At 42.0% G+C, this 24,196-nt stretch overlaps 2 protein-coding genes across 3 annotated transcripts in view; both read left to right on the forward strand.

Annotated features, from left to right (window-relative positions):
- The first annotated feature begins 1,329 nt into the window (after positions 1–1,329).
- On the forward strand, positions 1,330–17,021 carry LOC135094913 (NAD(P) transhydrogenase, mitochondrial-like). 2 transcript variants are annotated; one of them, XM_063995422.1, is made up of 16 exons: positions 1,330–1,457; positions 7,339–7,550; positions 8,530–8,684; positions 9,124–9,264; positions 9,608–9,918; positions 10,047–10,202; positions 10,698–11,118; positions 11,723–11,884; positions 12,437–12,590; positions 12,964–13,162; positions 13,334–13,500; positions 13,759–14,117; positions 14,301–14,452; positions 14,596–14,755; positions 15,285–15,601; positions 15,986–17,021. In XM_063995422.1, the coding sequence occupies exons 2-16, from the start codon at positions 7,339–7,341 to the stop codon at positions 16,130–16,132; spliced, it is 3,213 nt and encodes a 1,070-aa protein (XP_063851492.1). In that variant the 5' UTR covers positions 1,330–1,457; the 3' UTR covers positions 16,133–17,021. The 2 variants fall into 2 exon arrangements, with proteins under 2 accessions (XP_063851492.1, XP_063851493.1); XM_063995423.1 differs by lacking the exon at positions 1,330–1,457 and adding an exon at positions 5,726–5,858.
- Positions 17,022–23,183: 6,162 nt separating this feature from the next.
- Positions 23,184–24,196, forward strand: part of LOC135094914 (CD109 antigen-like) — a 25,977-nt gene continuing 24,964 nt past the window's right edge. Inside the window, exon 1 of the mRNA XM_063995424.1 lies at positions 23,184–23,598. The gene's annotated coding sequence lies outside the window, so the exon portion shown is untranslated. The remainder of the gene's footprint in view (positions 23,599–24,196) is intronic.

The following is a 24,196-nucleotide window of genomic DNA, read 5'->3' on the forward strand; positions in this document are numbered from 1 at the left end:
CTCTTCATCTCCTTCATTCATTATTCTCACTCCTCTACATGGTTCCTCTTACATACACTTCGTATCCCCTTTATCTCTCATCCATACTTCCAGTTTCTCCACCTCCTCTTCCCCATCCACTCACGTCTCGTCTTCCCACCCCTTCCACCACATCCACACCCTCTTCTCCCATTCTCAGACCACCAAACAACTCTCCTAACCACATTTTTAACCCGAAATTTGCATTTTTTTTTTCCGCTCAACAATTTGTGTGATGTATTCGTGCGGGAGTGATGGTAGTGGTCAATATATGAATGAATTTCCATCTATCTGCCTTGCCATCCTTCTCATTTGAATATATAAGCAATATGTGCTTATATATTCAAATATGCGCTTATATATTTGTATCCGTTGATACAATATGGGATTTATTTTATAGGATTTTCATTGCGTTACCCAGTGTCTTACAGGCAAGCTTGAATGTTACTGTGGTGTTCAAGTGTTTTCATAAAGCTAGTAATAGTTAAATAAGGATTCTTTACTTTTGATAGGCTCTAGTGGCTTAAAGAAGAGGAAGACCTATAACTTAAGGTGGAAAGACTGCATGACAGAAGACACGAGGAACAAAAGGAATAGGCTTGAAAATATCACAGTACTCACAGAAAAAAAGAAAAAAAAAAGACTATTATTCAAAACAGCCATGCCTCAGAGTAGGGATTTGAAGCCGAGAAGAATCTAGCTTGAAAAATAACCATGTGGTGTCCGAGGGAACTCAAACTAAGTCCTTGATGTTATATGAAAAATTAAATGAAACTGAAATGAGAAAATGGATACTATAATACAAACATCTAGCTGATGAGAGAAAAGAGGAATAAACAGCTGCAAACTTATTGATTGATATGTTGAGATGATTACCCGTAGATAATGAATTAGATAAACATAAGCTAAAATGTGAACGATCTGAGAATGAACAGCTGTAAACTTCTGCCATAGGGGTAAAGACTAAACAGAGAGGGGATGTGTGTGTTGGTTTGTGTGAATGTGTACACGTGTAGAATGAACAAGTGGTGTTATTGGGATGGGGAAAGGAGGGGGAGGGAGAGAAGATGAAGGAGGAATGTACTGAGATCGGGGCAAGGAACGTAAAGAGGGAGGTGGATGAGTGAGAGAGAGGAAAGAGCAAGGAGGGATAAGAAGAGAGAGAGAGAGAGAGAGAGAGAGAGAGAGAGAGAGAGAGAGAGAGAGAGGAAGAGGGGGAAAAGGGAGGAGATGGCAGAGAAGAGCAGGAGGGGAAGAAGGGAGAGGGGAAGGAAGGAGGAGGAGGAGGGGGAAGAGGGAGGGGATGGCAGGGAGGAGGAGGAGGAGGTGCGCAGGCCAACCACTCGCCTTGGCTGGGTCCGGCGGGGAGAGCACAACCCCGTCCCCTCCTCTTTTTCCTCTTACTTTCTTCGCTTAGGAGGCCCCTGCACGCCACAGCGGTAAGTAGCAGAACAGAACCATAGATGGACCGGCAATACCGCACGAAAAACATTTGGGGAATAAGCGTGAAATAGCAGAAAAGTGTAAAAATATAAGCCGACTCGGCCGTTTTGGGAACGGGGCATCAGCAGGCTAGGCGACGACCGGCTTCTCAGCCCTCCCGTCTACTCGGTCTTATTTCTCGCTCTATTTAAACTTTCCAGACCACAGCTTGAGTCGGAACACGCCCCAAATATTTAAGAATCTACCCTTATATGCTAAATTAACCCAAACACACTGGATCGTTAAGGAAAAGTGAAAAAAAATCTGCAGATTAGATACTGTGATGTCCTTATTATGCCCCCGTTGCATTGGACCTTGATTACTGATGTCCAGGTGGTGATAGGCACAAATAGGCAGAGAGCAGGACATGCCACGCCCCTAGTTATCCATGCTAACGTGACGGGGTTAGTAACAGTGAAGTGCATGATGGGTAGTTCCAGTGCAGTGCCTCAGTGTGGCCCTTTGCTGCAGTGTTTCATTGATTAGTTTGCTGTTGTTGGCAGTGAGATAAAGGTGGCAGTGTCTTTTTGGATTCTTTCAGTTCCTTGTATTTTTGCTTTATTTAGGAGTTTTTAGTGTTTTTTTTTTCTGCTGTTTGTCTATTTTTTTTTTTTTTTTTTTTTTTTTGTATTTCCGTTCCCTGTCGTTCGTTGGTATTATGAATTAATTTTTTTTTCTATTTTGTTTATTTGTGTATTGCTTTTTGTAGGTAAGGAAAGTTATTATTGAGTTTTTTTGTCCATTGTTTTGGTTCCTGCATCCTTGAGTTAGGAAGTGTGTTTTGACTTTAGCTGATGTGTGTATTCAATTATTATTATTATTATTATTATTAGAAAAGATTATTACAGTGGATCATTTGGAACACAGGTTTATTAAGATTTTGATATTCTTTTGGCTAACTGCATTTTACTGTTAATGAGATAGACAGATAGGCAGACAGATAATTAGATGGTTACTTAGACAGATAGACAGATAATTAGATGGTTAGTTACGTGGACTGAGATTGACAGATAGATAGATGGTTAGATATAGATAGACAGATGGCTAAACAAGTAGATCACTGGTTAGATTGGTCACCTAATAACTACAATACAAAAAACAACTATAACAAAAACAAGTAAAGATAAATCAATACTACATGAGGAGATAACCTAATAACAAGATAAACTAGAAGACTGCAGAAGGAAGCCATCACCTGGACTACACAAGATAAACTATGTACTCGTTCCATCTGCTACCATTACCTATACACTTATCCAATCTCTGCTGACTTGTGCAGTGAACTATGCTAGATAACCCGATAGCCTTAATAACACAAGAACATGATTAAGAAGACTGGAGAGAGAGAGAGAGAGAGAGAGAGAGAGAGAGAGAGAGAGAGAGAGAGAGAGAGAGAGAGAGAGAGAGGGGGGATAACGAAAAAAAAAACGAAAAACGAAAAAACAAACAAACAACAAAAACAAAGCCACTTAAATTATACACGATAAAAAAATGCAATTAATCCATCTGCTATTTTGTTCTCAACCCTTACTTATGGCAAAAAAAAAAAAAATCTATTCAGGCTCCCATTCTCTAAAGGGAGGTAAACAAACTGCTTTCGTTATTCATACATTTATTCAATATCTTTCAATTTCACTAATGAATTGTACAGGATAAACTACTTTTCACTTTATGTATTTGCCATCATAACTCGTGTAATTATCCAGTACCTATAAACTTTTGCATGTAAACTGTTTGCTATCTACTACTAAAACTTCTATAAACCTTTCTTATGAATTATATAAGATACTACTTTGCATTTAACGCATCTTCTATCTTCATCCATACGATTAATCCAACACTTATTAACCTTTGTATGTCTATAACCTATCTCCTGTTATTCTTCACTTTATAAACTGATAATGAACTATATTAAACTCCTTTGTACTTAACCTATCTTCTCTATTACTCGTCCACCAGATATATACAAGCTGACAATAAAAAGAGAAGTATGAGGTATTAGATCGGTAGTAGTTCATTAATCTTATATCCTTCATGACTGCAAGGCTTCACACACGTGGGTTAATTAATGCTGGTTTGTTTTATGGAAGGTTCTGCGAGTGTGTGGCTCTCATGTGCTGGATTCAGTTTGTTTATTGGTCAGAGATACGTGGTTAAGTGTGTGTGTTTGTTTGTTTGTTTGTTTGTTTGTTGTTGTTGTTAACTTGGTCATTATTGTCATTGTTATTGTTCCTCCTTTTTCTCTTCCTCCTCCTCCTCCTCCTCCTCCTCCTCCTACTACTACTACTACTACGACTTACTACACTCCTCCTCCCCCTCCCCATCCCTCCCTCCCACACAAACCAACGTGGACTAAGAAAATAGATCAGAGAGAGAGAGAGAGAGAGAGAGAGAGAGAGAGAGAGAGAGAGAGAGAGAGAGAGAGTGAGAGAGAGAATATTTTCACAGTGGTTGATTTCTTAAACCACCAAGACATCTAACCACAATATCATAAAAAAAAAGTTACAAAAAAAAAAAAAAACATTACATGGCAACTCCCACACATTACTATAAACTAACAGTACTCCCCCCATCCACCCCCCTCTATCTTATTTACGAGTGATATATTTAGTGATCCCGTTCAGAAGGCATCACAAGAAGAGATGTGACGTCAAGGAGAGGTGTTATGATGTCACAGCCACCTCACATGACCGGCCTTGCTGCCAGAGAGAGAGAGAGAGAGAATGTGTGAGTGAGGTGCCGGCTTCTTGCATTCCCTTACTGTCACATCTGGCTCTCTCTCTCTCTCTCTCTCTCTCTCTCTCTCTCTCTCTCTCTCTCTCTCTCTCTCTCGATATGTTTGTTTTTGTGGTTAACTTAGCCTAGTCACACATGATCTAACCTAACTACACCTAAGCAAACCCTAATCTATCTCAGCCTAACCTAATGAAAACTCCCTTAATGTCAACTTAATCTAACTTCACCTTGGCAAAACTTCTCCTGTGTTAACCTCATCGCACTTAGTTTAATATTAATTAAATCCAACTTTACCTGACTTAACCTTTTAAAAACTGTAACCCACTTAAACAAAATGAAATCTTACTTGCCCTAACGTAACTATTTCTAATCTAATTGAATCTTTGCATAACCTAACTTGACTCAGCATAACCTACCCTAAGAGAGAGAGAGAGAGAGAGAGAGAGAGAGAGAGAGAGAGGCAGGACTAAAAATAGGGTTAATGAGATAGAGAAGACATAGGAAGAAGAGATAAAAAAAATTGTGATGCAAGAAAATGGAGATGAAAGAAGAGACTTATGAGAGAGAGAGAGAGAGAGAGAGAGAGAGAGAGAGAGAGAGAGAGAGAGAGAGAGAGAGAGAGAGAGAGAGAGAGAGAGACCATGTGACTCTCACCAAGCACTCCTCACCATACTAAGCAGAGGAAGGGATTGGTGATGTAAGGTTACTACTGCTACACTACCACCACCACCACCACCACCACCATCACCACCACCACCACCTAACCAAATGCAGAAAGAAGAAAAGAAAAGAAAGAAATCAATAACAGTAGTAATGATAGGAATAAATAAATAAATAGGAATAAACAAATAAATAAAATGCTTGTCTTTAGTCTTCTAACCGAACCAACCCAAACCGAACCTAACTTAACTAAACTCAACCTGATCTAACCAAAGCAAACACTTCATTTTCCTCCTCCTCATGATCTTCCCTTATATTCATACATCTCACATCCTCTATCCACACACCATCTCAAGGTCTTCTTTAGTTCTTTAGTCTTCCTACCAGTCTCCTAACTTAACATAACCTTCTGTTCCTCCTCATAACCTCTAATGCTCCTCTTTCCTACACCCTCTCTTTACCATACCCAGGTTTTCAGTCTTTCCTCTGCTTTTAACTTAACTTAACCTAACCTAACCTAACAACAACATAACCAAACATAACCTAACCTAACCTAACAACATAACCTGCTCCTTCTCCTCATGACCTCCCCAGATGTTTCTCTATCCTCAAGCCTTCTATATAAACAAAACAACAACAACAACAAGAGTAAAACCAGAAATATCCAGTTTGAGAGAGAGAGAGAGAGAGAGAGAGAGAGAGAGAGAGAGAGAGAGAGAGAGAGAGAGAGAGAGAGAGAGAGAGAGACATACACAGACACCTCTTATCTCTTATCATGCAGTAAGCCTTATCAGTACATTGCTCCTGGTAGCATACAGCGGCCTTGTCTGATATAAGCACCAATAGAAAGAGAATGAGACACGATAACAGTTTTTTCCTCTTCCAAGACATCGATAAGGGTTGTAAGAAGGGATTGAGATACTGAGTGCGACTATTCTGATCCTCCTGTGTGTGTTATAAAGGTTTGGATTGTGTCAGTAGTGTTAGCGGTGTTTTAAATTGTTTTGTACTGGTATTTTTTTTAATTAGAGGATTATTATTATTATTACTATTATCTTTATTTTGTTTTGTTTTGTTTATTTATTTATTTCTTAGCGTTTTTAGTATTCGTAGTGGGGTTTTGGGCTGAGTTACATTTAGTTTTGATCGTCCTGTGTGTGTGTTGAAAGGGTTTGGACTGTGTTAGTGTTCCTAGTAGTGTCAGTGGTATTTTAAATTGTTGTCTTGTCTACCGGTGTTTTGAATTACATATTTTTTTTGTTTGTTTTTATTTTTGTTTACTAGCTTTATAGTTTTTTTTTTTTTTTTTTTTAATTCTATAGCTATGCACATGCTATTATTTATTTATTTATTTTTCATTTATATACTCATTTGTCTATTTATTTATTTTTCAAAGCAACTATTTAGGTACCACACACACACACACACACACACACACACACACACACACACACACACACACACACACACACACACACACGACACTAGAGGACACGGAAAGAAGCTGAAAAAGGAAATTTGTAGAAGAGATATAAAAAAGAATAGCCTTCCACACAGTAGTTGATAGATGGAACTGTCTGAGCAAGGAAGGATGTGGTGGAAGCAAAAATGATTCATAATATCAAGGACAAGTTAAATGATAACCGACACCAGAGGCAGGACAGTACAGGCATGGCTCCTTTTCTGCATGACACAACTAGGTAATCACACACAAGCACACACACACAATTATGTACACCAGGCCAGGATGCAGCTCTCTCTCTCTCTTTCTCTCTCTCTCTCCACTAGATGGCCACGTTTCTCACCTCTACTACTGAAGAATCTAATACCATACACTTAGTCATTGATATAGTTCCTGAAACCTTTAAAACCCAACAAATGCCATCATCCCTCCACCAAATGGCACCACTGCTTGGTCCTTCAACTCCCACACCTTGACCAACTCAGCACCTCTCAGCTGTAGTGTTAAAGAATCTAATACTTAGTTAATAATGTCCTGGGCCCTTGACAGCCTCACTCCTTGACTAACTCTGTCCTTGCAACCAATTCACTGCTTGGCCCTTTGAAATGCACACAATAGGCCTTTTTTTTTTTTTTTTTTTTTTTTTTTCCAGTGGGTCTTTTATTTAGTGAACCTTTTATTTATAGTGGGCTTTCTTTTTTTTCCATCTCTCTCTCTCTCTCTCTCTCTCTCTCTCTCTCTCTCTCTCTCTCTCTCTCTCTCTCCTAGTCTCCCTTGGCCAGTGCCCCTCTTACATAGAAAGAAGAGGAAAGAGGAAACACCAACTAACTTGTCCATTCCTCAGCTGCCTTTCTTACATTAAAAAAAAAAAAAAAGGAAAAGAAAAGAAGAAAAAAACACTAACTCAACTGCTTCTCTTACATAAAAAAAAAATAAAAAAATAGAAAGAAGACACCAACTAACCTTCGTTTTTCCCACAGATGGCGTCGCTGCTGCGTATTTCAGTGACCTGTCTGGATGCGGGCTCACTCGGGACCGCGGGGAGCCGGAGCCGCCTGCTGAACTCCGTGCGTGGCCTCAGGACCCACTCACGGCTGCAGGAGGCCGCCAAGCCCGCCGAGGCCATCCCAGGCATCCCCTACAAGAACCTGACCATCGGCGTGCCCAAGGAGATATGGCAGAATGAACGCAGGTGAGACAGGTGGTGGTGGTGATGATGGTAATGAATAATGGCAGTGATAATGATGGTGAGAGTAGTAGTAATGAAGGAGATCTGGCAGAATGAACGCAAGTGAGGCAGGTGGTGGTGATGGTGGTGGTAATGAAGAGGGTCTGGCAGTGGTGGTGATGGTGGTAGTAGTAGTAATGAAGATCTGGCAATGGTAGTGATGATGTTGATAATAGTGGTAATGAAGGAGGTCTGGCAAAATGAATGCATGTGAGATGGAGTGGTGGTGATGATGGTAGTACTGATAGTTATAATGATGGTGATGGTGATTATAGTGATAGTAGTTGTAATAAATGATGTTTTTTCTTCACATTAAGGCCAAGATGATAATAATAATAATAGTGAATGTAATAATAAATTAGTTTTGTTGTCACACAGAAGCTTAAACTAACAATAATAATGATAATATTAATGAAGGACTGTTTTGTTATCACCCTGAAGCATAAGCAGTAATAGAATAATAATAAATGATTGGTCAGATAAGAAATAAAATAATACATAAAATTTGATAGAAAAAAATAAATAAAAACAGCATACAAACACACACACACACACACACACACACACACACACACACACACACACACACACACACACACACACACACACACACACACACACACACACACTCAATACAAGACAGTACCCCAAAATATCATTGTGTTCCCAAATTGATATTGCAAAAATTGAAAAAACAAACAAACAAACAAACAAACAAACAAACAAAGATACAACACCCATAGTCTCTCTCTCTCTCTCTCTCTCTCTCTCTCTCTCTCTCTCTCTCTCTCTCAACACAAGACAGTCACCCCAAAATAACAGAATATCATCCCAAATTAACATGAAAAAATTAATAAAAAAAAGAAAGGAAATGGAAACATACATCACACACACACACACCACTCAAAACAGTCACCTCCAAATAATGTGGCACCTTCCCCAGGGTGGCCCTCGCACCTACCTCAGTGGCGGCCCTGTGCAAGAAGGGGTTCTCGGTGTCCATTGAGGATGGGGCCGGGGTGCAGGCCAAGTACCTGAACAGTGCGTATGAGGAGGCCGGCGCCAAGATTGTTGACCGCAATGCTGCCTTCACCTCAGGTCTGTGGGGGTTGGGTGTGAGTTGTAGTGGGTGGGGAGTTGGAGAGGAGGTGAAGGGGGAAGGAGTTGGTGGGGAGGATGTGAAGGAGTTTGAGGAACAGAAAGGAGGATGAGTCGGAAAAGAGGTGAAGGAACAGGAGGAAGAACAATAGATAATGTGAAGTAATAGGGGAGGAAATAGGGAAGAAGAGGAACAATAGATGATGCAAAGGAATAGGAGGAGGTGAGGGAAGAGGAAGGAGGAAGAGGAACAATAGATGATGCAAAGAAATAGGAGGAACAATAGATAATGTGTTTTTTTGGTTTAGATTTATATGTATATAGTGTGTGTGTGTGTGTGTGTGTGTGTGTGTGTGTGTGTGTGTGTGTGTGTGTGTGTGTATGCAGAAGAGACACATACATGGAGCAGAACAGGCAGCTCATTGGTAACACTCCACAGACATTGTGCTGAAGGTGCGGCAGCCAGCAACGGAAGAGGTGGCTCTGTTCAAGGACGGCGGCTCCCTGGTGTCCTTCATGTACCCCGCCCAGAACAAGGAGCTGCTGAACCAACTGGCTGCCAAGAAGATGACTGTCTTTGGTGAGTCTCTATCTCAAACGCCTCTAGCAGCAAACTATCCTTCCCTCTGCCCCACAAACCTTGACAACCCATGCATCACCCCAACACCTCTAGCACCAAACTGTTTTTCCCTCGGCCCCACAAACCTCAACAACCCACGGCTCACCCCAACACCACTGGCAGCAAACTACCACCTCACTTGAAAGTAATACATTCAAATACCAGCCTTCTTAATTAGCAGCACTTCACTTCTCACTGATTGATCCTAATTAATCTGATTAATCCCATTTCCTTTCATATCTTTTCATGTTTAGTTATTTTTACCAAGTTTTTATTCTCCACAATTTTGTATCCTCCCCACTAGGCATGGACTGCGTGCCGAGGATCAGCCGAGCGCAAGTGTTTGATGCATTGAGCTCCATGGCCAACATCGCCGGCTACCGTGCAGTGGTGGAGGCGTCCAACCACTTCGGCCGCTTCTTCACCGGCCAGATCACCGCAGCCGGCAAGGTTCCCCCGGCCAAGGTGCTGGTGATTGGCGGCGGTGTAGCGGGTTTGGCGGCAGTTGGTCAGGCCAAGAACATGGGTGCCATCGTGAGGGCCTTCGACACCAGGGCAGCAGTCAAGGAGCAGGTGGAATCCTTCGGGGCAGAGTTCCTGGAGGTCAATGTCAAGGTGAGTCTGTGTGTGCGTGCGTGTGTGTGTGTCTGTCCTTTATTTCCATCCATCTCCCACATTAGTCTTAGAATCATCCATATCTCATTTTCCCTCTGTCTCACATCCCCATTGTATCATCTCTGCAGGAGTCTGGCGAGGGCACAGGCGGTTATGCTAAGGAGATGTCGAAGGAGTTCATTGAGGCGGAGATGGCGCTGTTTGCCAAGCAGGCCAGGGACGTGGACATCATCATCAGTACGGCTCTCATCCCCGGGAAGAAGGCGCCGGTTCTCATCAAGAGGGTGAGGGACATTGTTGTCTTATTATGCTTCAAATGACGAGTAGTGAGGATGAGGGACGCCAGGAGCAGTCTTGGCTACCTTTGCTTCTGTGTGGGATGAGCGTGTTGCCTTACGCTTCATGTGACAAGTAGTGCGGGTGAGGGACGCCAGGAGCATTCTTCAAGGAGTGTGGGATGAGAGTGTGCAGCCAAGAAAATGGGAAAAAGGTTACCCATATTTCTGCCTGCTCTTAGAGATGAATTATATATAGCTGGCACCATTACCACAAGAGGTGATCTAACCCCCACCACCCCCACAATCCTGAGATAGTCATAGTAACATTACAAGAGATGGCTTTTTGCTACCATTACTGCCCTTGGAGATGACTTGTTACTGTCACCATTACCATTAAGAGGTGACCTGACCCCACAACCCTCCAGTAACTGCCCTCAAGAGACAACTTGTTACTGTCACTATTACTGTAAGAGATGACCTGACCCCTCCAACTCCCCACAGGAACACGTGGAGGCCATGAAGCCGGGGTCAGTCGTGGTTGACTTGGCAGCAGAGGCAGGTGGCAACATCGAGACCACCGTGCCGGGCGAGGTGTCAGTGTACAAGGACGTGACACACATCGGCCTGACTGACCTGCCCTCCCGCCTGCCCACCCAGTCCTCGTTCCTGTACGGCAACAACATCTCCAAGTTCCTGCTGTCCATCGGTGAGAAGGACCACTTCAATATCAACCTGGAGGACGAGGTGGTCAGGGGCTCCATCATCCTGCAGAACGGACAGCTCATGTGGCCCCCCCCACCCCCTCCCGAGCCCTCCCCTGGTGCGGTCCCGGCAGCAGCAGCACCGGCGGCCGTGAAGGAACCTCCCCCACCACCCAACTACTTCACCATGACCTTGAAGGATGCCTCTGCCTACGCTGCTGGTAAGGATGTGTCTGTGTGTGGACAGAGTCCTTGGTGTTGTATTGTCACTATGTCTAAGCTCCTTGGGTGTTGTAGAGTGGTCCACAGGACTGTCCCTTTCCACCAAGGGTTGACGGAACTAAGAGTGAGTGATTCACCTGCAGTCGTCTACTGGTCATCCAGCCAGCCGTTCCCCTACAGAAAGAGCTCAAAGCTAATAGTGACCGAATTTGGGTAGGATTGAGACCACTAACACACCACACACTGGGACAACAAGGTCACAACCCCTTGGATTACATCCCATACCTACTTGCTGCATGGTGAACAGGGGCTGCACATTAAGAGGCTTGCCCATTTGCCTCTCCGCACCCGGGATTCAAACCCAGGCCTTCTTGGTTGTGAGCCGAGCGTGCTAACCACTTCACTACACTGTGTGTGTGTGTGTGTGTGTGTGTGTGTGTGTGTGTGTGTGTGTGTGTGTGTGTGTGTGTGTGTGTGTGTGTGTGTGTGTGTGTGTATGGGATTGCCAGCCTGGTATATAGTTTTTTTTATTTTTTACAGGCTATTTTTGTTTCTTTTTTCCTACAGTTCTGTAACAATCCTCTTATTTGTCTTCCTTTGCAGGTCTGGGCAGCTTGATGGCACTGGGTATGGGCTCACCTAACCCCGCCATGACCCAAATGATGACCACCTTCTCCCTGGCCGGCATTGTTGGCTACCACACCGTCTGGTCTGTCACCCCTGCCCTCCACTCCCCTCTCATGTCTGTCACTAATGCCATCTCTGGTACGTGTGTGTGTGTGTGTGTGTGTGTGTGTGTGTGTGTGTGTGAGTTTTTATTTATTTTCATCTTTCTCATTGGGTGTATATATTTATTCTATTTATCTATTTTTAGTGGTTCAAAGTTAAGGTGTTTTGCAGTACTAGTAATGCTTTGTGTTTTAATATTTTTAATGTTTTTTTTTTTTCAGTTATGTGTTATTTTGATTTTATATATATATTTTTTCTTTTTAGAGGTTCATAATTGACACACACACACACACACACACACACACACACACACACACACACACACACACACACACACACACACACACACACTAAAAACCCAGTGGATAATACAACACAAAATGCACCTTAACTTTGTCTTAATTATGAACCTCTAAAAAGAAAAGAAAAAAAAAAAAAAAATATATATATATATATATATATATATATATATATATATATATAAAATCAAAATAACATATCACTGAAAAATAGAAACATTAAAAACACACACATGATTATAAGCTACTCTGATGCACTGACTGATGGCCTGACTTGTGGCGTCCCCAGGCATCACGGCGGTGGGTGGGCTGCTGTTGATGGGTGGCGGATACTACCCCACCAACATCATCGAGGGTCTGGCCGCCACCGCTGCCTTCATCTCCTTCATCAACATCTTCGGTGGCTTCCTGGTGACACAGAGGATGCTGGACATGTTCAAGAGGTGAGGCATTGCTAGGTCAGATCAAGTCAGATCAGTTGAGCTTTCTCCCAGGTCTTCTCAGTTTCTCCTGCCAGGTGATCCATCCCTAGCACACCCCCTGCCTTCCTCTTTCCAACTGACACAACCACACCACCTCAGCCACACCCAGTACAATCTTCTTTTCTTTCATAAACATTCTTTCAGGTCTTCTCTCTCTCTCTTGCTGGGTAGATCCATCTCCAGTATCCTCCTGCCTTCATCTCCCCTGACACACCATACAAGTATGTCTTCCTTCACTGCATCCCTAAACCTTCCCTCAGGTGTTCTCATCCCGTACATGAGAGTAATGCACTCAGATACCAGCCATCTTAATCGTGCCATCCCCACCCCCCAGGCCCACTGACCCTCCGGAGTACACCTATCTGTACGGCATCCCAGCAGCAGTGTTCCTGGGAGGCTACGCTGCCACAGCTGCCAGCGGTTACCCTGAGAGCCACCAGATGGCATACCTGGCTGCCTCGCTGTGCTGCGTGGGTGCCCTGGGTGGCCTCTCCAACCAGTCCACCTGCAGGCTGGGCAACACGCTGGGAATGGTGAGGTTGCACCTTTCTGTCTCTTTATTTGTTTATTTTCTTGGTTTTTACTTTATTTATTTTAGTGCATTTTGTTTTCATTTAATTTCTCATTTTTAGGAATTTTCAATAAATGAGCCCCAAATAAGTATTTTGTGCAGTTTCAATTGACGGTGGGTTTCCCTGGTGCAGATCGGCGTGTCTGGCGGCATTGCATCCACCATCGGGGCGCTGACGCCCGCCATGCCAGTGCTGGTGCAGATGGGTGGTGCTGCTGCCCTGGGCGGTGCCATCGGCACCACCATCGCCAAGAAGATTGAGATCACTGACCTGCCACAGCTGGTGGCTGCCTTCCATAGGTGAGGACTTGCTTGTCTGTCTGTCCTCTCACCTCACTTGTTTATGCAATATCTAATTTTCATATTGCCTTCAATTTTTTTATTTTACTTATTATTTTCTGTGTATGCTGTTTGGTGTTGCTATGGAAACATGTGGCCAGCTGTGCTGTGCCTAAGCTCCTCTGTCCCCCACAGTGTGGTAGAGGCAGCAGCAGTCCTTGGTAATAGTTCTTTGCTTTTGTGAAGTGATCCCCCTCACCACCACCTGTCCACCCACAGCTTGGTGGGAGCGGCTGCAGTTCTCACCTGCATCTCCACGTACCTCCACGACTTCCCCAACTTTGCCACGGACCCTGCCGCCAATGCCATCAAGACTGCCCTGTTCCTCGGCACCTACATCGGTGGCGTGACCTTCAGTGGCTCCCTGGTGGCCTACGGGAAGCTGCAGGGGCTCCTCAACTCTGCCCCGCTGCTGTTGCCTGGCCGACACGCCCTCAACTCTGGCCTGCTGGCGGCTAACATTGGCGCAATGGGCTGGTACATGATGGACCCCTCTCTCAACGTTGGCTTGTCTATGCTGGGCACCACCACCACCCTCTCTGCCGTTATGGGCGTCACCCTCACCATGGCCATTGGAGGTGAGTGTCTGGGAAATGCCGTCTCTCAGTTGGGTCTATTCAGAAACACGAGGCTCTTTTAGTTGGTTCCTGGTCTTCACTTTACTGCATGACCAAACCATCTCATTTCCACTCCTGCTCTCCTTCCCACACACCAGGCCTCCCCTAAGACCTCTTCCCTCCTCTCCTCCCTCCTCTCCACAGGTGCGGACATGCCGGTGGTCATCACAGTGCTCAACAGCTACTCTGGCTGGGCGCTGTGTGCTGAGGGCTTCATGCTGAACAATAACCTCATGACTGTGGTGGGCGCTCTCATTGGGTCCTCTGGTGCCATCCTCTCCTACATCATGTGCAAGGTGAGGCTGGCTGCTCCAAATGCTTAAAGTCCTCTCCTTCCTTTGTGTTTATATTTTTTCATCTGTTTTCTCCATGAGTGTGTTGTGTGCAAGGTTAAGGTGACTTCCGAATGCTAAACCTCAACACATCACCTCCCCACCAGGCCATGAACCGATCCCTCCCTAACGTCATCCTGGGCGGGTTCGGCACCTCCTCCACCGGCACCGGCAAGCCCATGGAGATCACCGGCACCCACACGGAGACCAACGTGGAGCAGACTGTGGAGATGATGGTCAACGCCAAGAACATCATCATTGTGCCAGGTCAGTTGGTGGTCATTGTTGTGGCACCTTCCACTAGGGCCTGTTAATCCTTTCACTGCTATTTGACGCATGTTTCTGTAATTACTAAACATTATGAGTCCATTTTTCTTGTTCTACAGCCAGAAATTGCAATATCTCTTCTTTTCCCCCCCTTCTTTTTTTGTAGATGCTTCTAAAGATGGTACACGTTGCTTTTAGTGCCGTGAATTGTTGCTCATTGCAGCGAAAGGATTAAACTGTCACTCCAGCCTCAGCCACATCCACACCACCACTAGATCACTTCTACCAAAACTCCAGTCTTTACAATCATCACACGTTCCACTAGGGCCTGTTAAACTATTATTGTCCATTGTTATCCTGTCCACAGCACCACACTAACACCAGACCACCGAAGGCTACATTTCGTGATGGGCAAGGCTCAGTAACCCATAGATGGTGGATATTTTGCACAAGAACACTAGGATCTGTTAAACTATCAATATTCCATCACACTTTCTCTACAACACCACTAACACCAGATCATTTCCAGGCTACGGTCTGTGCGTGGCCAAGGCGCAGTACCCCATTGCTGAGATGGTGGACATCCTGCGCAAGAAGAACAAGAACGTGAGGTTTGGCATTCACCCTGTGGCGGGACGCATGCCGGGTCAGCTCAACGTGCTGCTGGCGGAGGCTGGCGTGCCCTACGACGTGGTTCTGGAGATGGACGAGATCAACGACGACTTCCCAGAGACTGACTTGGTGCTGGTGATCGGCGCCAACGACACCGTCAACTCTGCCGCAGAGGACGACCCCAACTCCATCATTGCCGGCATGCCCGTCCTCAGGGTGTGGAAGTCCAACCAGGTGAGGCCGTCATGCTGATGATGCTGATTATGATATGATTTTATTAGGATGTTTATCTTGTCATTCCTGTTTCCGCTATTGTTCATTCTTCTTCATGAATAATAATGATGATGGTTTATATTGTAGTGTGTGTGTGCCTAAGCTCCTGGGGTGCAGTAGGGTGGTCCACAAGACTGTCCCTTTTCACCAGGGGCTAACAGGGCTAAGAGTGTGAGTGATGTGTGTGTGCGAGTGTGTGGTGCTTTGTCTGGGCTGCCCCATGTGGGATTGCCAGCCTGGTGTATAGACGGATAGTGTGTGTGTGATTTTCTAAAGGAATTCCTGTCTTTCCCTGTCATTCCCTCATCACCAGCCCTCACCACCACCACCTTCTCTCTCCCTCAGGTCATTGTGATGAAGAGGTCCCTGGGTGTGGGGTACGCTGCCGTTGACAACCCCATCTTCTTTAAGCCCAACACCAACATGCTGCTGGGAGACGCGAAGAAGACGTGTGATGCTCTCCTTGTTAAGCTCAAGGAACAGTATGAGTAAACAGGACTGCCTTCTCCTCATAAACTTTCATCTTCCGTCTTCTCTTCTTTCTGTCTCTCTCTTTCTCTCTTTCTGTGTCCTAATATCTTCTCTTCTGTTCTTTGTTCTCTTCTCTTTCTTCTAAATCTGGTCTCCTCTTTCTCCTATTCTTGCATTTTTCTCTCTTCCTCTTTGTGCTTCTCTCCCATTCATTCCCTTTTTTGTTTTTCATTCTTCTAACTTTTCCTGCTCCTCCATCTCTCCTCTTCTTCCTCCTGTTCATATCTTATTACCGTATTTTTATCCTTGTTTTCCTTCATTTCTTTTCTTATCTTCATTATTTCTTCCATTTCTCATCTTCCTCCTCTCTTATACTTTTCTTCCTCCTTTCTCTTCCTAATCCCTCTCTTTGTTCCCTTTTTTAGTATATATACACATTAGTTCTCTTCCTTTCTCTTTTATTTAGTCTCCCGTATAGAATCAATAACGACCCCCCCCCACAGGGAACAATAATGATAATACTCCCTTTGGCACTGTATAAATATCAAGGCAGATTGTATGAAAAAATCTGCTACCTCCCTTCCATTATCCTTTAGCCCACTTTCCTCCTAAACTTAACCGACCCTTGATTCCCTCTCATTATTCCTTATCCCTTGAATCCTGTTGTAAAAAGTGATGTATTTTTTTTTCTAGCATTTATCCACGGGTGTTCGTGTAAATGCAACTGTTTCTGGGTAAAAGTAAAAAAAATATGCAGTAGGAGATTGGACTTAATGGCAACACGCCCCATAGCTCTCGTACAGAGTTTTTGGAATTATTGTACGGACGTGAGAATGTTGTGAGATTGAATAAAGACTTATTTTAGTGTAAAGAATTAAAAAAAAAGGAAATATTACCAAAAAAATTACAATGGTCTGGTTTTCATTTATCCTTGTGGAATTACTGTCATATGTATTGGTGGTGGCAATAGTAGTAGTAGTAATTGTGTTGGTGTAATAGCAATAACAGTAGTAGAAGTAGTAGAGACTGATGTAAGAGTCTATTATTACTATTACAGGCTGGCACATCACAAATCTAATGCTATACACGCACACACCAAGACAGGACCAATTTATTTATTTTATTTACTTATTGATTTTATTTATTTATTATCATTATTATTATTATTATTATTATTATTATTATTATTTTATTTATTATTTATTTATTCATTTATTCATTTTTATTTATTTATTTATTTTTATTTTTTATTTTTTTTTCGCTGATGATGCGGCGGGCGAGGCGAGGTAAAGCTGCCGCACCCTTCCCTTCCCCTCCTAGCCATAGTTGTCCCTCGCGCAAGGTTGCTGTTTCTCATGCGGGGTGCGTATACGCCAGTGCATCCTGACTCGACAAACAGGTGAGTTCTGCTTGCAATACTTATTTCTGCATTGGTTATACGTGCATGGTCATACGTAAACCCTGATGCAAGCACAGATCAGGTGTATCTCTATTTAAGCTGGTTGTTTAAGACATAACTTAACGTATATTTTGTTTATTTTACTTTACACACGTATATATCGATCGACCTTCTTGCAATACATCTGTGCTAGCTATACATACGCACAGCCATACATCGACATGTATGGATACAAAGATACACGAGTTCAAATCTATATATATTTTTGACTGACAAGTAGATTTGTCACGTATGCAATACACGTCTGTCTTGCCCAGTAATTCTAGAGCTGTTTTGACTGCGACCCAAAATTATATCAGTTATAGTAGTAGTAGTAGTAGTAGTAGTAGTGGAAGCAGTATATTCGGAGTACTAATAGCAGTAGAAATGTAAATATACCTCACAGCAAACACATGACATGCACCTATACAGTATTTATCAAAAGCAGTAATCTACAACAATTGCAGAAAAGAAAACCAGATAATAGGTGCTTTAAGATGCGGAGCTTTAAGATGCGGACCTTCCCCTCGCGGCTGGGGGAGGAGGGGGTTCTAATTTTTAGATGCGTCGCAGGCCTCTGGCCATATGGACACCGCCTGCACACGCCACGCCGAGTGGCGCGCCGCCGTGATGGTTGCGGCGAGTGACATGTTGCTGTAAATGACTCTGTGTTTTCAGTATGTGGAGCTTTATCTGCACTCTGATCACACTATCGTGTACATGACAGTTTTTCCTACTTAATGTAATATATTTCAGCATTCAATGATTAACTTGAAAATAGCAAGCATAAGTCAAACGTTATAAACATCTTCACAGTTCATCTCGTCGTAATAACATTTCCTTTTTTTCTATTTTTATTTATTTATTTATTCATTTATTTAATTTTTACAAGTATTTATCATCCATCTTAATTCTACAGCCACCGGTGAGTCTGATGGCGTCAACCAAAACTGGCTATCCCGTCTGTGAAGTGAGTTATGGCATTTAATTCGCTCATTTTGCGCGCTCGATAAGTAGAAATATGCAAAATAGGGCAAAACGGTGCGTCTGACGAAGAAATGTCAGAAAATAAGAGAGATGCGCCGTCAAAAGTTACCTACTGGGAGGTGTTTCCGAGCCTCAAATTACAGTTTTTATATGCAGTGGACACCAAAAGGTGCTCCTGGCCAAATCATTGTTGTACCCTCCAGGGCCAGGCGGAGCGGTGGGTTGCAAGAGATGCGCTAACAAAATTAGAACATCCTCGCTACACTCGGGGAATAATAAATGAAGACTGTGGCGTCATGCACCTCACCTCCCCTGTTGAGCGGTTGATACAGATCTGAAGCGGCGTCAGCGTCACACACACACACACACACACACACACACACACACACACACACACATACACACACACAACAACAATAACAACAACAACAACAACAACAACAACAACAACAAGCAGGCAGGAGCAGTGACAGGCTGGGTGGTGAGCCTTAGCAGGCATCCCGCACACCCCTATTCCCCCACTCCCTCCCCACACACATGAACACACTCATTACACACACTTACTCACCATCTGCCACTATCTATGCATAAATCAGGACAATAGTGTACTCATTACTCCAAGAAAACACTGTAAATTACGCTAAATATTGACGAAGGGAGTCTGGAAGGTCGAGGGTGTCGGTCTGATGACGTCATGGCGGCTGATGACGTCACAAAGTCCATTTTATACGTACGTAATTTCATTTTGAAAATCGAATTTTGAAATACAGCGCCTATACTGGATTGCTTTACATATTCTGACTTGCCATATTTTTTTACAAATACCTGGAATATTAAAACATTTCAAGCCTCAGTAATAATAAAGAAATTTCAAATGAAGGTTATGAAAAAATGTTGGAACTTTGACGTCATTAAAATCGACAATTAAACCCAAAAAATCTGACTTAAAAGTAATGCAAAACACTTTAAAAAATCTAAACTATTTTTACAAATAATCTAAAATTACTTACAAGCTGAAATAAAAATATTTGGTATTAAGAAAACGTTGAAAAACCGACTTTTAACGGGCCTATATATAAATTTAAAGGCCACATATTTACTTTAACAGCAATGTGAAACACTTTAAAAATCATAAGCAATTTTTAGAAGCAATAAAAACTTAGTTAGAAGCTGAAATAAAAAAACTAGTTTGACAGGGTATGAAAAATACGCCAGGAAACGGCCCTTATTTACATACGAAACACCTGCAAAATCAACATATTTGACTGTACAGAACTACGAAAAACACTTAACAAATTAAGAAATATTTTTAGAAACCATAAAAAGTTACTTAGAAAGCGAAATAAAACATTTAGCAAAAATATAAAATAATCAAAATATCGACATGTTCCGGCAGGCAAATCCATCATGGCGGCGGTCCCGCTGGAGGAGACAGCCGCCAATATTTCTCACTTAAGCCTTCATCACACTAAACCCAGACCATGGCGATTATATCTGACCAGCGGATATGAAAGCAAAGTGATGTAGCTCCCTTTAGCGACAGGATTGGCTTATAATTAGTGAGAAATGTAGCAAATAATGGCTAATATATAGGGAAAGTCTACCTCCAGCTCAGCTTACAAGTTATTTATTTATTTATTTTTCTTATTTTGTTGTGGTTTTACGTGGGTATTTTGTCCTGGAGGTTAGGAACATTAGTAAGACCGTGGAATGTATTTCTAATGAGAAAATATGTGGAATATGAATGTTTAAAATAAAAACGAAGGAAAAAAATAATGTTTGACGAATTTTCTAAAACACGAACACTAATGTAACGTAACCTTCAATGTTTCGTTGTGCGTGACACGGTGTTATTATAAAGAGCAACACTAATATATTAAAGTCACCGCCTATTACAGGATAACGTCTGGAAAAATAAATAAATTGTGCAAACTCTGCCAGCTGATCAAGTGTAGGTGGGTCACTTACCAGTACTTTGAGCCTTCCTCCTCCAGCATCAGCCTCTCCCGGCAAGCACCAAGTCTGCAGCAGCACACAAAGGTAACCATAGTCCATGTCACTGTTTTTTTTCAGCGAATAATCCAAGTTAAATAAAGTAGCTACACACAAATGTCATTCAAACACAATCCCGTCTTGCCTGACGTCTACAGGCTCCCTCTGCCAGCACGCAGCTACTCCCTACACACCCATCCACCAATCCACAAAATAGTATTTCTGCTTCCAGTAATATGCACCAACTTCTCCCATATTATACTATACTTATAAAAAAAAAATACAATGAAATATAAACACGTAAAACACGTAAGCTATATTGTAAATGTCAAAGTATCCACATATCACTGATCTAAGCGCCAAATTTGAACTGGTCCTGGCGCTGTTGATACTGTACAATGACGTGATTGTGTGACCTGATGTTAAGGCATTAAAAAGCTTGTGTGACTTGAAGCCTCTCATTAAAAGCATATTTCATCCTCTAGTATATATACATGAGCAGGCAGACTCTTTAAGATATCTATACAAGCTTAAATGAGAAGGCATCACAGGTTGACATCACCCAAAGCAACACTGGCTGGGTGCATCACCTCAAGATTTAAACACGCTAAAACACCTCTGAGTGCTTTACACATGACTTAAATCATGTACTAACCATAACTATATATATATGAGCGTCTTTCATCCTCTTTCTCCTGTCAATCTTCTTATCTTCCTGTCTTCCCTGTCTATAGTCCTCTAACCTTCGCTTCAAACTAGCTATAGCGCGCTGACTACATGACCGCTTATCTTCTTCCACTCGTCCACCAGTCTGAAACAGTTCCTCCCAGTCTCTTTTCTAAACCTAAACTTTCCTGGCTTATATCCATTATCTCGAGTCCCGCCCTGGTTGTTTAATATGAAAACGGGTACATCTCCTTTATTCATCCTTTTATTCATATGGATACGTCTGTCATGTCCCCGGTAAGGCCTGTATTCTGAAACCATGATTATCTTCAAAGGCCAGAAAGATACTGCCTGAGTTCCCAAGAGTGTTTTTCCTGTTAATGATTAGAAAACGTATTAATTCATAGAACAGAACATTCTTAAAAACTAGCGTAATTTTTAGTAGTAGTGAAGATGCGGCACAGAGGCGTTGCATAGTGAAGGTGTGTGTGGTGGGTGTGTGTGACAGCTGCTGCTCTGCCCTAACCATCACCACAGCAACGTCACCCCCCCCCCCCCGTCCCCAAGGTTTACGTACACTGCACCAAACTTGTCACTGGATTTTTTTTTTCTCTCTCCTTTATAATTTGTTCTATATTATATCTCATTTGGATATTTATGTATTTGTTTATTCGTCTATTTTTTTTTTTTCTCATAATTTCTTCTGTATCATATTTCATTTGGTATTTATGCATTTATTAATTCATCTCTCTCTCTCTCTCTCTCTCTCTCTCTCTCTCTCTCTCTCTCTCTCTCTCTCTCTCTCTCTCTCTCTCTCTCTGTTTTTCTTTTCAATAGTCACTGCTCCTACAACTATTATCTGATAGTAGAGAGAGAGAGAGAGAGTGTGTGTGTGTGCGTGTGTATGTGTGTGTGTGTGTGTGGGTCTTGGGTATTCATGCATACATCCGTGCTAGGGAAACTCTTAAACTCCCTGCTTGCTTCTGTACGATAGGAAAAAAAAACAAACAAAGGAACCATTAAAGAAGAGAAAGGAAAGGAAAATAAATGCTTGGTGATTAGAAAAAAAATATAATAAGAAGAGAAACAAACGAAGCATGGGAAGAAATAGATGATAAAGAAATAAAATGATATGGATAGAAAATAAAATGGTAGAAAGGATGGCAAGGGTGAAAAAAAAAAAAAAGAGAACGGGAAGTGATACATCAAAGAAAGAAAAGGACACATTAATTGAAAAGGATTACGAAAAAAAATAATAAAATGATAAATATATGGAGAAAAGTAAAGGAGAAAGAGAGAGAAAAAAACACACATACACACACACATATAGAGCGTATGAGGGTTAAGATAAAGGTTAAGATAAAGAAAGAGAGAAAAAAAAATTAGAAGGGATGAGTAAGGGCAAAGAGCAGCTGAGAACGTGAGTAGAATTATAATTAGAACAAAAAACATTCTTACAAGTGCATGAGTAACACACGTAAATAACCTGGAGGATATTGAGAAACTTACAAGGAAGTGGTGAGTGATGAAAAAGAACTGATGAAGAAAGGAAGTTATAAATAGAATAATAATCAGTGGAGTCATGGACAGTATAAAAGGACTTGAAAACACTTAAAAAACACCTGGAAAACACCTGAAAGTATACGAGAACTATACATAATAAAAAGATGGGTATGCAAATGGACAGTGATAAAATTAATGACATAATAAGATACAAGAAACAAAAGAAAACACTAGAAACTAAAGAAAACCATTCCTATGAACTATCTCCAGAAAAAAGGCAGAAAACATTAAAAAAATCAAAGAAAATAAACAAAACATTTATAAAACAAATCTAGAGAGAGAAAAAACGGCACAAACTAGGAAAAAAAAAACCCAAGAAAGAGAGAGCCGGAAAGATAAAATTAACTAAACAAAACATTAAAAACACACATAAATAAAAAAAATAGTTACAAAAACCACATGAAAACCACTAAAAACCACAAGAAAAGAGGACCGTCCCCAGGGGAAGACAAGCATAGGACAACTTCAAAACAGGGCGTAGACAACCCGCAAAGCCCGCGTAGCAAGCCCCCGACCTCACCCCTCTTATTTCACCCTCAATTTTAGCACCAACCAGACTTCCTGTGCATTCAAACTCCCTGTGCAAATATCCCCAATCCCTTTCCTTCATTTTAACCCGAGAAAAACAAGAAAAGGCCCATAAATAAGTGATAAATCAGTGAAATAAGAGGCGGGTTATGCAAAGGACGCATTGAGGTCCAGCCTTTGTATCTAAACTCGGTGTTTTTGTGGGATGTTTTGAGTTATTGCGAATTTTCGAGGCTTTGAGTTAATTAATGTGTGTGTAAGGTTTGGTGGGTGTGGGGTAGAGGCATGGCACTTAACTTGTGAAGTCTGAAGGGTAAGTAACGAGTGGATGAGGTGGAAATGAGGTGAAATAAGGGAGTGAGGAAGTGAAGGAAGTCGATTTTAAAAGGTGAAGGGTGTGTGAGGGTGAGTTAGAAAGTGAGAGGGAAAGTTTGAGTGTCAGTGAATGAGAAGGATTACTGGAGCAATGAGTTAGAATACGAGATTGTGAGGCTGAGTGGGTGAATGAGGAAGTGAGAGAGGGTAAGCAGCGGTGAATGAGTAAGGTTGAGTGGTTAAGCGAAAGAAAAAAAAAAATGAATGGATGAGAGAGAGGAAGAGAGAAAGAAGTAGTTTATTAAGATTATACCATTAACATATATTTTTTTCGTTTTTTTCGGTTTATTAAATTCATATGTATTTATATAATTTTTTTTTCTTTTAACTATGAATTAACAGAATGTAGGTTTATTCAAATATTAGTGTATTAAAAATATGCCATTAACATTTTATTTCCATTCCATTCATATATATATATAAAATTTTCCCCTACCATAAACTTCATCAGATTATAATAAACTTGACATTTAGAGTGGCAAATATAGACTTAAAAATTGTTATATAAGATTTATTTCTCCTTCAGTTAAAAAGAA

The sequence above is a fragment of the Scylla paramamosain genome, chromosome 47 (assembly GCF_035594125.1).
Source record: "Scylla paramamosain isolate STU-SP2022 chromosome 47, ASM3559412v1, whole genome shotgun sequence".
Classification (NCBI taxonomy): domain Eukaryota; kingdom Metazoa; phylum Arthropoda; class Malacostraca; order Decapoda; family Portunidae; genus Scylla; species Scylla paramamosain.

Bases quoted from the DNA above. Each gene is read 5' to 3' on its own strand.
- LOC135094913 (XM_063995422.1), top strand. From the start codon at position 7,339: ATGGCGTCGCTGCTGCGTATTTCAGTGACCTGTCTGGATGCGGGCTCA. The intron at 12,591-12,963 runs GTGAGGCATTGC...CCCACCCCCCAG, and splicing joins ATGCTGGACATGTTCAAGAG to GCCCACTGACCCTCCGGAGT. The intron at 14,118-14,300 runs GTGAGTGTCTGG...TCCTCTCCACAG, and splicing joins CCTCACCATGGCCATTGGAG to GTGCGGACATGCCGGTGGTC.